At 34.6% G+C, this 16,492-nt stretch overlaps 1 protein-coding gene across 1 annotated transcript in view; it reads right to left on the bottom strand.

The window, feature by feature from the left end:
• Positions 1 to 2,584: 2,584 nt before the first annotated feature.
• ZPBP (zona pellucida binding protein) overlaps positions 2,585 to 16,492 on the bottom strand; it is a gene marked incomplete at its 5' end in the record, with an annotated part of 19,984 nt that continues 6,076 nt past the window's right edge. The window contains 5 exons of the mRNA XM_010018477.1: positions 2,585 to 2,676; positions 8,538 to 8,715; positions 10,388 to 10,461; positions 10,761 to 10,979; positions 12,761 to 12,904. Coding sequence (XP_010016779.1) covers positions 2,585 to 2,676; positions 8,538 to 8,715; positions 10,388 to 10,461; positions 10,761 to 10,979; positions 12,761 to 12,904 — 707 coding nt within the window. The remainder of the gene's footprint in view (positions 2,677 to 8,537; positions 8,716 to 10,387; positions 10,462 to 10,760; positions 10,980 to 12,760; positions 12,905 to 16,492) is intronic.

A 16,492-nucleotide genomic window follows, 5' to 3' on the forward strand; every position in this document is an offset into this window, starting at 1 on the left:
GCAAATATCAGTTCACACACAATGTGGAAAAATAGCAGACACATGCCAGATGTAGTGTGGGGAAACAGTTCAACATATGATTATTTTGGGGAATAGATAAATGAGGAAAACTTACTTCCGTGGTTCTATACACAAAGGAATTACTTTCTTCTGGCTCTCTTACCAGACAAGAGAGTAAACTTGCGATATTTTAGCAATGAGACATGTATGTACAGCATGTGTGCAAAAGAGAATTCTTTTCTTGGTGAAGCCAGCATAAATGAAGAGTAATTTAGAAGCCCAGATTGACACTGTTAACTGAGATCAAGATTTTTTCCACAGATTGCTCTTGTAGTAGAGCATTTGTACTTGACTGCAAACAGTGAATGAGGGAGAACACTAACAAATACTCGTGTAAAGTGCTTTTCTTCATAGTAAGCAGAATTAAAGACAAACCTTTATGGCCGCTTAATTTATTTTTTCCAGTAAGCCTTAAACAGTGTGCAAACTGTGAATTAAAAATGAATTTCACCTGTCAGGAGGACTCAAAACCATCATTTCTGTGTTCCGCTAAAACACAAAAATGTATTAATGGAGAAGAAAGTCAGTATTCTAGTGTGTATAATACCCCAGTGAAACCCACATCAGCTTTATTATCCTCCCTTAAAGTATAGAGACAATTCTATAAATGCCTTTAATTGATGAAATGATCTGCCAACCAGAGCTTTCTGTTTCTGATGTGCAATGAGAAGGTGAATATATAAAAATGTCCAATTACTGCTTAATCTATATTGCTATTGCCTTAAACGCTGCATTCATTTAAGAAGGTCATTCTCAAATTGATTTGCTATCCATACTGTAGGGAGTTCAATGTGTGGGTATTACTTGGTATGGTGATTTTTTTAGCAGAAACAAAGTCTGTATTTTCACAAAGACAATACTGCGTCCTGTGCTCTCTCTTAAGCCATTAATAATTCAAGCGAATGCTAACTACTTTAATACTGTTGTGAGTAGGAAATTATGGAAACATAACATACTGATGTGCAATGCTTCAGCCTAATGTAGTGACCCAGTGGTCTGTTTTACCACACAAAAATAAGGACTAAGTAGCCTTTAGTCATTCTATTGATTACAGTTAAATAGAGTTTAATTTCTTCACTGCTAAACATTTAACATGCTGTTTCCCAAATATTTATTTTCAAATGGCATTTGATAAAAAGAGCTATTTACAGTGTTTATACTGGTGTTTAAGCAATGAACAGTGTCACTCTGTAGAATGCTAATAATGCTTGTTTTCTAGTTTTTTCAGATGCCTTAGTTGTGTAGGTTTTATATAAAAGTTCATTCAAACCGGAAAAGGAAATTATACAGTCTCACTAGTTACTTTCAAATGTGCTGTTTTCATTTTTTGTGTCCTTCACATCAAAATGTAATATATTTGAAGCTTCAGGCTCTGCCACATAAACAGTATAGTAGTGGGATACTTATAATGTAGTATTTCAAGATAATACAACATATTCAAAGATTAATTCTTAGATGTAGCACAGAATTTCTTTTTATTCCTTTTTTCAGAGTATGGTTCCTGAAGAAATACATATTTAAACCTGTGCTCCATATCTATGCTTGAAAAAAACTAGAGCCTGCAATCCCCCTTTTCCAGACATGCCAAAGAGCTAAAAATTACCTTCCCAACTAGCTCATTTTTATACATGAACTAGATAGAACAAAGAGCTAAGGGGGAAAAGGGTGTAAAATCTGTAATATTTATTAAAACTTTGCAGTGTGCATGGGGTATGACCTGCAAATACAAAACAAATCGGATTTTAAACAGGATTCTGTTACTGAATATGAATTTAAATAAGGCTGTTAATGAATGACAAATACAATGAATGTATTGATCTAACTGCTTGGTAGTTCTCAACAGTCTTACAAAAGTAAAAAAGATGAATGTCATAAAGAGTACCACAGTATTTTATGTTACTGTTTGTTTTCTTCAGGTAAGAGCAAAAGTGTTACGCTCAAAATGGTATCTTTAAAGGTGGAATAGATGACTGACCCAAGTAGAATTTTACATTCTTTGGGAAGAAGTTACCAACTGGTCAGTAGTGATACTATAATTCATCTTGAAAGTAAGTTTTTAGGATGTTTTTGCATTTGAGGCTGCATTGCAACATTCATGACCTTTCAGTGCTGGATGTACACCATGAGCTATTTACTATAATCCTCCTAACCAACGACTGAATGGACAGGTAGATAAAACTACAATATAGATGCCTTACACAACGCCGTGTCAAGAGGAGCGGAGGTCTATCAGCAAAGGACTAAGTATACAAAATATCTCTACCTTTGTATTTACTTCTTGTGATTTAAATAGTTAGTTTTCTATTGGTATTAACCTAGCAGATGTTCTAAAGACCTTAAAACCAAAGTAGCCCTAAGTGATAATGACCTAAAACATTTTACCAATATGCTGATGGATCATTATTTCTTTAAAAAAACAGTGTATTCTATCGGTGTAACCAAACCAAGCTGTACATATTTTAAAAATATTTATTAATATTACCACGTTAAAATACATAAGAGCTATTGCAAGAGTGTAAAACCATTAGCACTTTGTTGCTCCATATATCGAACTTCTGTCACACTGAAGACAGTGATTTCCATTACTAGGATTGTATGATCCTGGGCTGCATACAACTATGGACAAGAAAAACAAGGAAAAAATGTGGAGTTTAGATGATAATTACAAAATATTTACATTTGAAATGTTTAGAATGCATCTTCATCTATTTGAAGAAAGATGTTTTTTTCCAGCATTCTGCTAGTTGATCGTGAAAAAATGTTATATATTTTATTCATCATCTGTTTATTACACCGTATTTTTCTTTTCATTGCTTTTCACTCCGTCTACTTACAGGGGATATGTCCATCAATTACATTTTAATATGGCCTATATTCAACAGTGTTTTAAATAAACTGCTATGGCTGCTAGTATAAGGAATACAAGACAAAATAAAGCTGAAATGTAAGCTCCCATAATTATTAAGAAGTAGTGCAAAATTAAAGCATCAAACCCAAAATCAGTGTATGATGCAGAACAAGTGTTCTAGATGAAATGCTTTTTCCTGTCGAATCATGCTATTTATTGACGTGTATACAGTCATCTGCAGAATGACTTCATCACGGAAGACTAACTCACCATTATGCTTTTGGCAGAAAAAAGCAGAATTTGAGCTATTTGGTTATGACTATCCTGTATCATACTTCTCTTTGGCAATAATAGCCTTTCTTTAGGATAGATTTTTAATTAATGGCTTTAGGGTTGGCACTTTGCAAAGGTAATTAAGAGCTTCCTTCCTTTTGCAGAGTCAATGCTTACCTGGTTATTGGGGTTTACCTGGCTTAATAATGACTTCTTAGTCACTATTGCACAAACCTTCAGTAGGATTTTCAGTATTTGGTTTGGTTTATCTTCATTTGCTGAGGCTGGCAGGATTCACTTGATCCCCAGTGGCTGTTACTAGCTTGGCCTATGGCATGTTTTGCCACTGCTATTGGCTGAAGAGGGTTATTAGAGGTCTTACGAAGGTAAAAGAGACGAGTCTTCTGCAGATGACATCAAAACCTTGCCTTTTTTGTACATTACTCTAGGCAGACCAAAGTGGCCTTATGGGAAAGAGAGCTCTTTACAAATACATGTGACTAAAGGCATTTTCATAGAATCATAAAATCATCAACTAGGTTGGAAAAGACCTTTAAGATCATCAAGTCCAACCATTACTCCAGGACTGCTGAGACCACCACTAAAGCATATCACTACGGACCACATCTACATGGTTTTTGAACACTTCCAGGGATGGTGATTCCATCACTTCCCTGGGCAGCCTGTTCCAATGCCTGAACACCCTCTCTGTGAAAAAATTGTTCCTAATATCCAATCTAAACCTCCCCTGGCACAACTTGAGACTGTTATCTCTTGTCCTGTTGCTTGTTACTTGGGAGAAGAGACTGACCCCCACCTCGCTATAACCTCCTTTCAGATAGTTGCAGAGAGCAATGAGGTCCCCCCTGAGTCTTCTCCATTCTAAACAACTCCAGTTCCCTCAGCCATTCCTCATGAGACTTATTCTCCAGACCCTTCACAGCTTCGTTGCCCTTCTCTGGACCTGCTCTAGCACCTAAATGTCTTTCTTGTACTGAGAGGCCCAGTCTGGAAAATTAATCATCCTGGGTACCAGAGGAATAATTCTCCTCTTTTTATTGAAGAATATAGGCACACTTGTGGTCCTTCAGAATTTTCAGTTTATTTAGATGGAGCAAGTTAGACTTCTCTTAAAATGGGATGAAAAGTTTCTTTCTCACAAGTGTCATCTGTTTGCTATCTAGGAGAAAGCATGAAAAAGAGAAAGGAATCTAAAGTAGGGACTTGTAGCTAATTTAGCCAGCTGCCAGAAGGTTTCTTTAACTGTTAAACTTAACTTGTTTCAACCTTTTCACTAATGGAAAACTCCTATTGGTATACATTCACTTTGGAAGTATAAACATCTTAGAGGAATATACTTGCCACTTCACACCTCACAAGCTGATATGCATGTCTTAATTTGTTCTTGTATCCTATAAGCTAACTAGTATTTTGCACCCTTTTCTGATTTTTAGGACTATTTCAATATTCTCTTAAAAAACATATTTCCTTTTGAACTTTCAAGTTACTGTGTATCAGTAATATAATCACCATGCTGTGAGAAACAACTGAAGAAAACCAAATTAGAACTGACTGTTCAGTATGTAATCTACTAAAAATACCACGGAAATCAAGCTCTGCAGAATAATAATACAAGACAAAAATATTTCATAAAGGTAGTACAGGGTATGATATCTAATTGTGTCTCCAGAGCAGCCCTAAGAAGCATCAACAATTTGTACTTTATTAATCTCACAGCTGCATCTGATTAAAAAAAAGCCAACAAAACAAACAAAAAAAATCTTAACCATAATAATAGATTTATAAAGCAGAAAAATTGTATTTAGAAGTTTTGATGACATGAAAGTGACTCAATTGCCTACATTAAGTAAAATGTAATGGTTGATCATACCTCATGTGGCTGTTACCAAAATATTTAATTAACTTATCCTGGAATAATGTACTTTATTTAACATAAAATAGGGCTTTAAAAGCAGAAGAACATTAGCATTAAGATAAAATCATGTAAAATAATTTCTAAGATGTTTGTACCCATCAATTCTGTTTATTCAAGACTGCTTACAGGGGCAGAATGGAATTAATAATCAGCAGTAATGATTGTTAATCAGCAGTGACTCTTCAAGTCATTGCCTCTACAAACTCACACAGTAGAGAGTTGTGCCTGAGGCTTATGTGGTACCTGATGAACAAAATTTTGATATGTTTTACCATCAGTGTCTTCTGCCAAAAAGATTTTCTAAAGATAGATACATCACACAGTGACTAATCAGGTTAACATGTTTGATTGACTAATTCAGAAAGAGATTTAGATTACAAAATGGGAGTAGAAGGTGAGGCAACAGCTCAATATTTAATGCCATTTTAATATAAAAGCAGAGGGTGGAAAAACGAATGATAATATACTATGATACTGAAGAATATGAGACTGAAGCATGGGGAAGACAAGGGATTTAGATTGGTAGATGATGTAGTAAGTGAAAGGGTTATGCTTAGTTCATGAATTGCGTGATGGTAGTGTGAAATAAATGATGCACTGTTCACAGAACAGTGCACCACAGCATGGAGGAACCAGAACTACTAAAAGACTACATAAAACTAGTTATTCTAAAAATTATAGAGGAAAAAGAACGGGTATAACTGAATATCTAGCTGTTTTGCTGTATAAGAAGTAAAAATAGAGTAGGTTTGTTTATGAAACTTGCAGAGCATATGCGTACTATTATACTTCTCCGTGTTCTTGGGCCTGGTCTGTAACCTCTTTAATTCTGTCATATCCTTATTAAGACCTGGAGACTAGAAACAGTAACGCTGTTCAAAGTTTAATGTACCTCAAAGGAGAAAGTCTGAGTAACATCTGTTACCATGTTCCAAAATAGAACTGGCCTGTGAAAGAGTAACACTGAGGTTTTCAATGTACCCACAGTGATACCCTGTGACTGGTGCTAACCTATGACTGGTGAGAAATGTATCATAATTTTTGCAGAAAAGGAAAAAAGAATCCCAGAAACCATAGAACAGCTGATGAGACTTCTATACTTCATAAAGATTTCAGGAATAAACACTGAAACACATGCTGGTAAGCGGAAAGTAATACAATTTGATGTTTATCTTCATTGTAAGACAACATGTACCTAATTTTAAAGTAGCTGATATGGCAGCACATAGAAATGTAATAAATTACAGAAGACTATGGTTAGAAGGAATTTAAAAAGAGTACCAAATGTTGCTTAAAAAGAAGAGTTGGAGAGAAATGGCTGAAGGGGTAACTCATGAGACAGTATTAAGACACATTTTACTGAATCTTTCTACTAATGAGATAATCAGAAGAAGTCCCAATGAACAATGCTGACAACAAAACTAGGAGAAGCTGTGAATAAGGACGAGATTTAAATAGGCAGGAAGAAATAAAAGAATTGGGAGAGTCTGTGTATTTATTTGATTAAAGAGGACTGTAAGCACAGTCAATGGGAAGGAGAAGCGTGGTACTGTTACACCATGTGAGAGAGAGGTTCTTAGGACCAAAAGAAAAGCACTAATGATGTCAAAGGCACTGCTAAGAGTTCATATGAAATACTGTGTTAAATTCAAAATAAGGCATGTGACATACAGGTTTATTGAATGAAAGCTCTTACAAAAGCAAATAGAAATTACTTTGCTTGTTCTGATTATAAAATAGGAGACAAAAAACCCCAGAATCTACTTAAGCTAAAGGGCATTCTCCCCATTAGGGCAAACGAGTATGAACTTTCTATGAATTAATTTAGTCCGAAAGCTTGATCTTCTAACTACAAAACAAGGGTAGCTAAAGAGACCAAAACTCTCAAACAGTTCTAAAAAGGGCCTTAAAATTGTTTTAACTGGTTTACAGAACCTGGTTTCTGCAGCTACAAGGGAAACTATTGCATAACCCAGGAAAGTGAACTCTACTGTTATTCAATGGAAATGTGTTTATCGAAGTATTTCTATGAGTAACTGCATGTTTTGGAAAAAGCTCTCCCACTAACAAAGACAAGGGGGGAAAGATTTTATTTCCTATTTAAGTAACAGATCTAGGGACTTTAGCAAATCACAACTAATTCTGACATGTTAGCACGGTCCTCTTAGAGTTATTGCATCATGTTTGAGGCATTGAAAACAAATGTAGGGAATTTAGAGTGGACGGTAATCAGGCTGAACAAGGTCAGTCAAACACAACCAAAAAGACAGAACTTGAGCTGGTTTAGTTCAACAAAGACAATACCAGAAAATGAAAAAAAAAAAAAAAGAAAGAAAAAAAGAAATGGTCAGACTCTTCTAAAAGCTACTTCAAAGATAATTAACAGTCATGTTTCCAGATTTACTGAGAGAGAACAAGAAGACAGAACAAGGTATGAACTACATAAAGTGAAATTACATAAATATCTTAGAAAAAAGCTTTCCAATGGTGAGGATATGCAGCACTAAGTTTTGTTTCCTTGGGAGTCTATGTAGTCTTCTGAGGTTTTAAAGATTATGCAGGATATATCTGTCAGAAGTAACTGAAGCTCATATCTCACCTTGAGGTAGAACGATAAGCAGAGGACTGTTTCCGTTTTACTGCCTGTGATATGGTGTTTTGGATTCTGGGAAAAGAAATTACTAATTCTATGAAAAGGTCAACTAAGGAAAAGAGCGTATGTTTGAGCATGCTGAGAGAATGACATCCTCAACTATGGGAAGTAGTAATCAGTCAAGATTCAGGACTGACTGTTTCAGATTGTTGGGTACCTCAGATGTGAAAGCTTGCCCCTGTATCTGCTAAAGCAGTGTCTGTTATGATCGCAACTTAACAGGGATCTTGACACTAGTGTAGGACTATGTAGTGTTTCTGTTTAGTGCAGGAGGTGGAGGTGCACAGCAGATAACTATTATGGCTAAACAGATCTGGAGTGTAGCATGTAATTAGATAAAGGCATTGTATTGTTATGCATCATTATGTTCCCTTTTATAAATTTAAGAACAAAAATAATTGCCTTATCTCACCATAAAAAACCACTTGAAAGATATCATGTTAGATTATAGATTTCTATGGTAATTGCAGAAAGCCCCACTGCTATCAAAAGCTGTGAAATTAATCCGATATATTTCAATTTAAATCAATCCACAGAAACTGCAGATCTATCTTAAAATCTAAATCAACAAAGTCTTAAGCAAGTTATATCCAAGTGCTAACCTGATCTAGTACAGGTTATCTTGACAGACTTGACAGGATCACAGCCTGTTATATTATGTCATAATATTTTTACAAAGTTACATAGCAAAGTACTGAGTTCCATCAGAGCAAAAACCATTGTAACAGTATTTAATACTTTGTACAATAAATTAATTTGTCACTTACCACAACACTTGGGACATTCTGGGTGCATTTGAGCATTCATTCCATACCCTGGATAGCAGTGATCAACCCATACCATTTGCAGAGTACCTTCAATGTAGTATAATTTAGGCAACAGTTCAGAACTTTTCCTGGTATGTTCCACTTGTTGCTTAAAAAATCTCTCTATAAGGTGTTTTGCCTAAATTGAAACAAACAATTAGAATCTTTGATGGAAAGAGGTCAGAATACAAGAAAAGACAAAAGAATGTGAGTATGAGTTTTAAAGGCTGTACCACTATATCTTTTGATTGTAGCTAAATGGAAACAGGACAGTCTGATACTTTTGAATATGTTGGGCTTAATTTAGATAAACCTTGATCAGTTAATGCAATGTCTTTGAAAGTGTACAGGATTATATAAATATAATTTTAAAAGCTAATCCATGGCAATTTTGCCTATATTAGACATATGTAGTTCAACATCAAGAGAAGTGCAGCTTTCCCATCTATATAGGTACTGTAACTTAGGTGCACTTACATATTAGACATACTTCCCATATTTGTTAGCAATTTCTGCTCCACATAAAGAAAATGCCAAACTTCTTTTGAAGCCAAGTTAAATAAGGGGATTATTACTATCATATCAATCAAATATAATCGTGGAAGACTTAATTCCTTTACTCAGAAAGTTTAGGACAAACACAGACCTAGACAGGAAAAGCACTCCTTTCAATCAGTGCAGAACCAGCAACACAGAATCACACAAGTGTTAGGATACGAGGGAGCTCTATCCCATCTCATCTATTCCATCTCCCTAGCCACAGGCAATGTTTATTTTTAAAAATCCTTTATTTTCTCAGGAATTTCAGATCATTTTTTATAAAGTGTCTTCCACTATCCACTGGAATATTAAATATTTTAAGTCATTGTAGTTAAATTCTAAAATGTGACTTCTAACTATAATACATATCAAAAACATAGACCCTTTCACAATCTGACAAAGTCTTAACAGTAAAAAGTATTAATGCTTCATTTCCAGACAGTGCTTCATTCACATACAAATGAAGGGATTAAGTATATATATATATATATATATGTGTGTGTACATATATGTATATATATAAAGCTAAAGAAAAAAAAGAACAACCTTTAATAGGCTGGCAAGGTTCAGCATACACACAAATTCACAAAACCAAATTTATCCGTGCTTTCTTAATTTGATCCTCTTTGTCTGTATGATAAAGATGGACTTTGATCATGAGCTTTCCCCACACATTTAAGGGTTTTTACAGTGGACAGGATGGAAGCTGCTTAATGAGTTTGATGTTGGTTTAGACTCCCTCACCTGTCTGCTGGAATCCCAAAGCACAATTTGCATACCTGATATACCTTAGTATTCCTCCTGTACTTCCCTTTCTTTTCTCATCTCCCATTTAAGAACCTCTAAATTGGCAGTTAACCTAGTAAGCAAGACTCTGGCTTCTGGTTCTCTACTGGAAAAGCGAAATACCTTCAAACAGGTAAAATTCTGCCAGATTAATAATCAAATCACTTTGAAGTGATGGAAAGGCACTCCCATTGCAGAACAACATTTGATATTTGTAAGACAACGCATATTCAAAGTTTCCCCAATTGTCTTGCCACTTTTTATACTCTTAATATACTGCCTTTAAATCTGATAGCATAATCTGCCTTATCCACATCAGCACTAGAATATTAACAATTTTAACTAATAAAAATTTTATATCCATGAAAACTCTTAAATTGATTTATTAATTTTCTAAAGAAAAGATGATTCATTTCTTATGTTATTATACTTTATTGTGAGAATAGCTTATTATGGTACTTCCTGTATTATGTTAGCTACTGTACCTTGGTTAGTCTATAAAATGCACCACAATCTCTTTGCTGACATAGTCTGTGGTTTTCTCTGTCTAAGGAAGTAACTGTAACAAAACATAATCTGTTTATAGAAGAATAAAGTCAATGAAATCAACAGTTATTTCTTTAATTAACTGATTTAAGATTCTAGTTAGTTCTGATGCAAGTATTTAGGACTTTTTAAAATATTTTAGATGTCTAATTTGCAATGTTTTGAATAAATCACAGAGCTTGTCTTCACAGATACTACATGTCTATGTCTCAATTTCAGTATACTTAAATCTTTTATGGGAATTACATGTATTTGTAAATTCTAATGGCAAGGAATTGTATTATTTACTTTAAAAGCAAGGCAGATCTTTACCTGAAAATGTAAAGAAGTTTTCATTCTGTAGACCTCCTCTCTGCATTTTTACATGATGGCATTCTGACTTAATTAATGTAACCTCACAAGAAACTTCAGCAACAAGTTTGCTTAGTACCTGAAGCAAAGCTTTCTCAAAATAAGCGTTCTCAGAACTGTTGCAGGGGGCTGTGTGATACCGGGCTGTGAACTCATAGTAATTTTTAGGATCAGAATAAGCTGCAGCAAAAAAGTGTGGAAGATGATAAGGAACATATATGAAGCAAAAAGAAAAAAAGTAATTTGTGTATGGGGGGGGGGTTTAATTTCAATACTTTATTTATAAACAAAGCCTATTTTGCACCCCCAGAAAATTTTTAATGATAAAATATTTTATGCTGGGCCAACTGGAAACACTTAAAAGATTTTTACAAGTCAACATTCTTATTGATATCAACAGGTAGGTGTCTCTATTGATTTTTTTTTATTATTTTTAAACCAACAAGAGATTACAGTAAAAGGATCAGGACTGTGAATGATAAGGCTAAGAAGCATACTAAATACCCTTTAGTATGTAGCACAGTGTTTAATCTTACACATTATGGCAAATTATAGTGGTATGTCAAATAATTTTTAGTCAGTTATCACAAATTATTTTAAAGGGCTTAAAAACTCAATCCTCTTCCCTAGAGATCAATAGAAGATGAACTAGTACAATAAACAGGAACTCCTTCCCTGTGAGCACAAGCTGTTCCACCTTTACTGAAAAGCTAAATGCACACCTGGACATCTTTTACAAATACCATAATACACCATAAAATGCATGTTTCTAGTTATTTCATGATAACCTCTCTACTTGCCCAAAGCTGAAAATCAACAAAGTACAATGCTTAATAGAAAATAAGAGTAAAAGAATGAAGAATAGGGGTCATGGTGTGGGTATAATCATAGAAATGAGGGTGGCAGGAAAGAAAGAACAAAGGAATAGAAACCAATCCAGCTAAAAGAAGCAGCAAAAAATCCAAAACACGGTACCCAATTAAGACAGCTTATTAGATCCTCCACCTTGCTTTTGACTCCCCTATTTCCTTTCCTTTGCTGCTGCATATTCCTTTATATATAGATATTCATAAAACTTGACTTTTGTATGCCAACATTCAGATTTGATCCTTATTAATAAGGATGTAAGTCTGCATTACTGAAAACTGTAACCTTTTCCATTAAAATGGTTTCAAAGAAACTTCTTCCTTTCCAGTTCTGTCAAGCAATCTAGCTGCTAAAAGTCAGGGCTATTCTGTATGAAGGTTACTGTGGCAAAGTAAAATTAATTTACATCAGAGGTTAATTTAGGTTATTGTGCTCTACCATGTTTCTAAATGAGCAGTGATTCGCATTTTAAATTCAAGATCAGACATAGTTCTTGCTGAAGGCAAGAGAAGCTCCTGCCCGCATGTCCACAAGAATAGAATATCCTTTAAAGAAGAAAAGGAGAGCTCGTAGTGAATAAGTGACATTGCCTTTACAATCTTTCACTTTATCAAAGACTTTTTACCCACTGACAGAAGGAAATGTTATCAGAACAGGAATATTACACTATTAAATGATACATACTACAAAGCACAAGCAGGTAATAATTAAGGCATTAACATGTGTGAAATAAAACCATATGGCTGTGCCAAAATTAATCTCATAAAGAATAATTCAGTTTAAAATTATACTATTTTAATGTTATTACGGATTACTACCTATACAATTTGTTACATTTCATAATGGTTTATGTTTCTTCTTAAAAAAGAACTGTATTCATCAGTTTCTGAGTCCGCCACTGAGCTTCATTTAAGGCTCTGTAAATGACATTAAATGAACTGCCTGGTAGTAATTAATATTAAAAACAATTTCCCAGAGAAACAGAATGTCTGAAAATTAAATTCTAAATAAACCTACTTACTTAAAAATAGGAACACACATTTTTAAAAATTAAACTTTTCCAAAGCAACAACACACATGGATTCATAACTTACCATAAATAAGGTATTTTATTATAAGGTGTTCAACAGGTTGCATTGCTGATAGTTTATAAACAATGGAACAAGTGTAAACTCCACTCTGATTGAAGTGTCTCAGTATTAAAGTTCCTGATGGTGATATTTGCACACTGCTATTTTCTAGTAAACACAATAATGAAATACATTTAGTTGTCGTCATGAAAAACTATAGAAAGTAAGAATCAAAATGGCTATTTAATGTTAAGCTGTGCACAGAATGCTAATATGGATTCAGCTGAAGGTGCAGACTCGGGAATTGAAGCTGATTGGGTGTCACTCAGTTCAGCACTACTCAAACATGCCTTATTGCTCCTGTGTTTTTAAGCACTGGGTTGACAAAGCCGTCCTGGAACCCTGTTTTTGTTTGATCTTAGACATCTATTACTCTCTCCAGTAACTACTTCCAAGGGCAAAAATCTCACAGAAAAAAAGTACAAAGTGGGCATATAATCTTTTTTTTATACCTCTATATAGTCAAACTGATGACTAGCCTTTCAGTCTTCAGGAACTGCCTCATGAATTAGCTGCTGGTGGTGTTAACATGCGGTAAACTTCAGACAGGAAGTTCAAGTTAAGCAAGTACTGTATAAGAGACCTTCCAAAAAGAGTTACATGTATATGCCAAAATGAGAATCAAATCATGTATGTTTAAGATTGTAAAATAATCCTTCTGTATAGAAAGATAAGCACTGTCACAGTGGCCAAAGTCTTAACGCAATGCCTTAGTTCAAGGCAGAGGTGAAGTAGGATCCTACCTCACAGGGCAAATCATGAGCATGACTCTTTAGCTAAGTTTTTAAAGAGAAAGGAAAGCACTGCTTAAGGTCAGATTTGGGCACTGATAATGAGCCATGTAGCCTGCATGTGGGTTAAATGATGACAGCTGATGAGTCCTTTCCTGACTTGAAAAGTCCTCAGGCAGTAGTAATACAGATAATGAGTTTCTCAAATAGTAATATGCAGCCCATCTTGCTGTCAAAGAAAACCTTGGGAACCACTAGATTAGAGTTGATTCTAATAGGCTTCAAGGTAAAATACTCACTTTGATAAAATATTGAGAATAAGCTTTTGTTTCCATTTTCAGATGCCCCCCCCCCCAACCTTTTTAGCATCCTAAATAATTTAGAACTTTTATGTAGACAATTTCTGTGGTGCAAGAGCAGTGTATTTTCAAACTGAAAAAAATCAGTGCTAAGGACATGAGATTTATATCACATACATCTTATGGCATTTACTTCAGACCAGTCCTAATCTGGTTTTATAGATTAAGCACACATTATTTCTCAAAGAAAACCTTTACAATCAGCTTCACCCAACATGGATCCAGTTTGTGCACTCAAAGAGAGGACCATGATCCGAACAAAACATGGTAAGCAGGTACAATCAAGCAATTCACTTCAAAGCCACACTTCTATTCAAACTAACATGTTACTATAGATGCGCAGTGATTTTTGTGGTATGTGATTTTTAAAAGATACTAGAAAAAAATAGCCTGATTGAAGTGTATCTTTTAACATACTTGGCAGGAGGGTGTAGGACAACTTTGTTCCTCAATAAACCATTTAAGCTTTTAATTATTTTTTTCATATATATCACTCTGAAAAAAAAATACAAATGCTAGTAAAAAAAGAAAGAGTACTATTAAAAAGAAAAGAGTACTATTAAAAAGACTAAAGAGCAAATTCTTTGACAAGAATGGTTTGGGATTCCATATCAGCCTAGGCTTTCACATTAATGGCACACTGTCTTCCATTTTCTGGATGATGACGAGGTTTTTAATCTGACAATGACCTACTCAGGATGCTAAGTCTATAAACTAGGATGTCATTTGCTACTGTGTGCTGGAATACATAGATTTAAGAACTATAGTTCTCATCTTTGGTATATGCAATTGCCCTGTGCAGGCCAAAAACACCACCACTGTTAATTGACTGGATAGCTGGAACACCTTTAAGATATATCACAGACAGTTTTGCTATATTTATAAAATGCATTACTGAACTGCAAAGACGACAAGTAGTCTGCAAAAGACAAAGCTTGGAAATCCAGTGAAGAGATCTGGTCACAAGTAATATCAGCAAAAATAGAAGTGTTCCTCTGATGGATTGAGTCACACATCTTAATTACAGAATTTTATCCTACCTTGAACAATGAATGCTTCCTATACCAGAAAAGATCACAATTTTTACATCATAGCCGTTAATTACTTTTATGGTATGTCTGCGTGTAAAGAATGTCCTTTTGGATCATGAAATCAGGAGCCTGTTATGTTGCTGGTTTGGGGTTTTTTTTTTGCCCCTAGCCTAATAAAAGCAACCATATTTAAAATGCCTTGCTCCATGGGATTATCTGAATGAATACTACCTTCTCAGATGAGTTTGAGTCACAAAACAGACTGTTAGCCATAAAACAAAATTTTGAAAGTAGTGAAGTTATTCAACCTTTTCTTAAATCTAATATTTTTTCCATGTTATTCCTTTACAGCGGTTCAATAAGACAAGTGACTAGGATTTCACATCACATTTTGTGGTTTAAATTACATTATATGATTTAATATGCCTCTATTACACAGGAGGCATTTTACATGTGTGATGGACAAAAAGCAATGTGATCGAGTTCAAAGGTTCTCTGGAGTCAGTGAAAACTAGAATAATTTAAAACAGAAAATAAGTTCTTTTTAAGTTAGGCTAAGAAAGGAAGCTAGACCATTTTCCAGGATCTTCAGGAATTAGAATGATGCAAAATAGAGCTATTCCTGTAAGAATTATGTTATGAAGACTAAATCACGTAAGTTTCCATGCCCTTGTATAATTATATTTGAAACTAAGTGTTCCTACATTTTAGTTTCTCTGTTTACTAAACTTCAACCCAACAGATTGATACTGCTTCCAGTTCTTTCAGGGCAAAAAAATAAAGTTGCTCCCCATCCTCCGCCCAATCAAACCTGTTTTACCGTAGAGCAACTTCTGTTTTTTGAAATTGTATGTCAAGAACAAAAGTAAATGACAGCAGAATCAGGCCAATGGGCTTTTCAAAAATAGATTTTTCAGGCATTCAGAAACAGCTGTCAATCCCGATCCTAAATTCTAATCTTCAGATTAAAAAATAATGAGCATGTTCAAATTTAAATATGCAATATCTGAGAATGTCCAAATAGGTAAATTCAGCGATTAATTATAGACGTACAGAAACAGAAGTTAATACCGTATATAATATTGAGTTCACCTGGAAAGCATTTTAGGAATGAAACACACTCTGTTTTGTAGACCAGACAGGACACTGGCAGTCTCTCAGGAAACATGTATAAGTCAAATATCAGTTACAAGGATAGCATGAGTATACCGATATGCACACTTATAAAAACAAGCTTCATATTTCTTCTGATTCTCTTTCCTTGCCTGTCCGCAGAAAAACTGCTTGATATACCAGTAGCAGATTTTAGAATATCTGCAGTTAAGCTTGCAGTTGAGAGGCTGGGTGCAGGTATTTAATTGCTTTGTTCTACAAAACACTTTTTTCAGTCCTGTGAAAGGATAGTCACAATCTTCAAACACAAATATTCCTTCTACACATATATTAGGTGTCAGAGTATATGAAAAGCAGTAACTTGCCTGTAAATCCAGATTCCTAGGTCCAAACTAGAATAGGCCAATTCCAATGTTTGCATTTGGAAATAAAGATCAAAATGCCTTCTCTTTTTTGTTCTAC

Source organism: Nestor notabilis, unplaced genomic scaffold, assembly GCF_000696875.1.
Source record: "Nestor notabilis isolate BGI_N333 unplaced genomic scaffold, ASM69687v1 scaffold3387, whole genome shotgun sequence".
NCBI lineage: Eukaryota > Metazoa > Chordata > Aves > Psittaciformes > Psittacidae > Nestor > Nestor notabilis.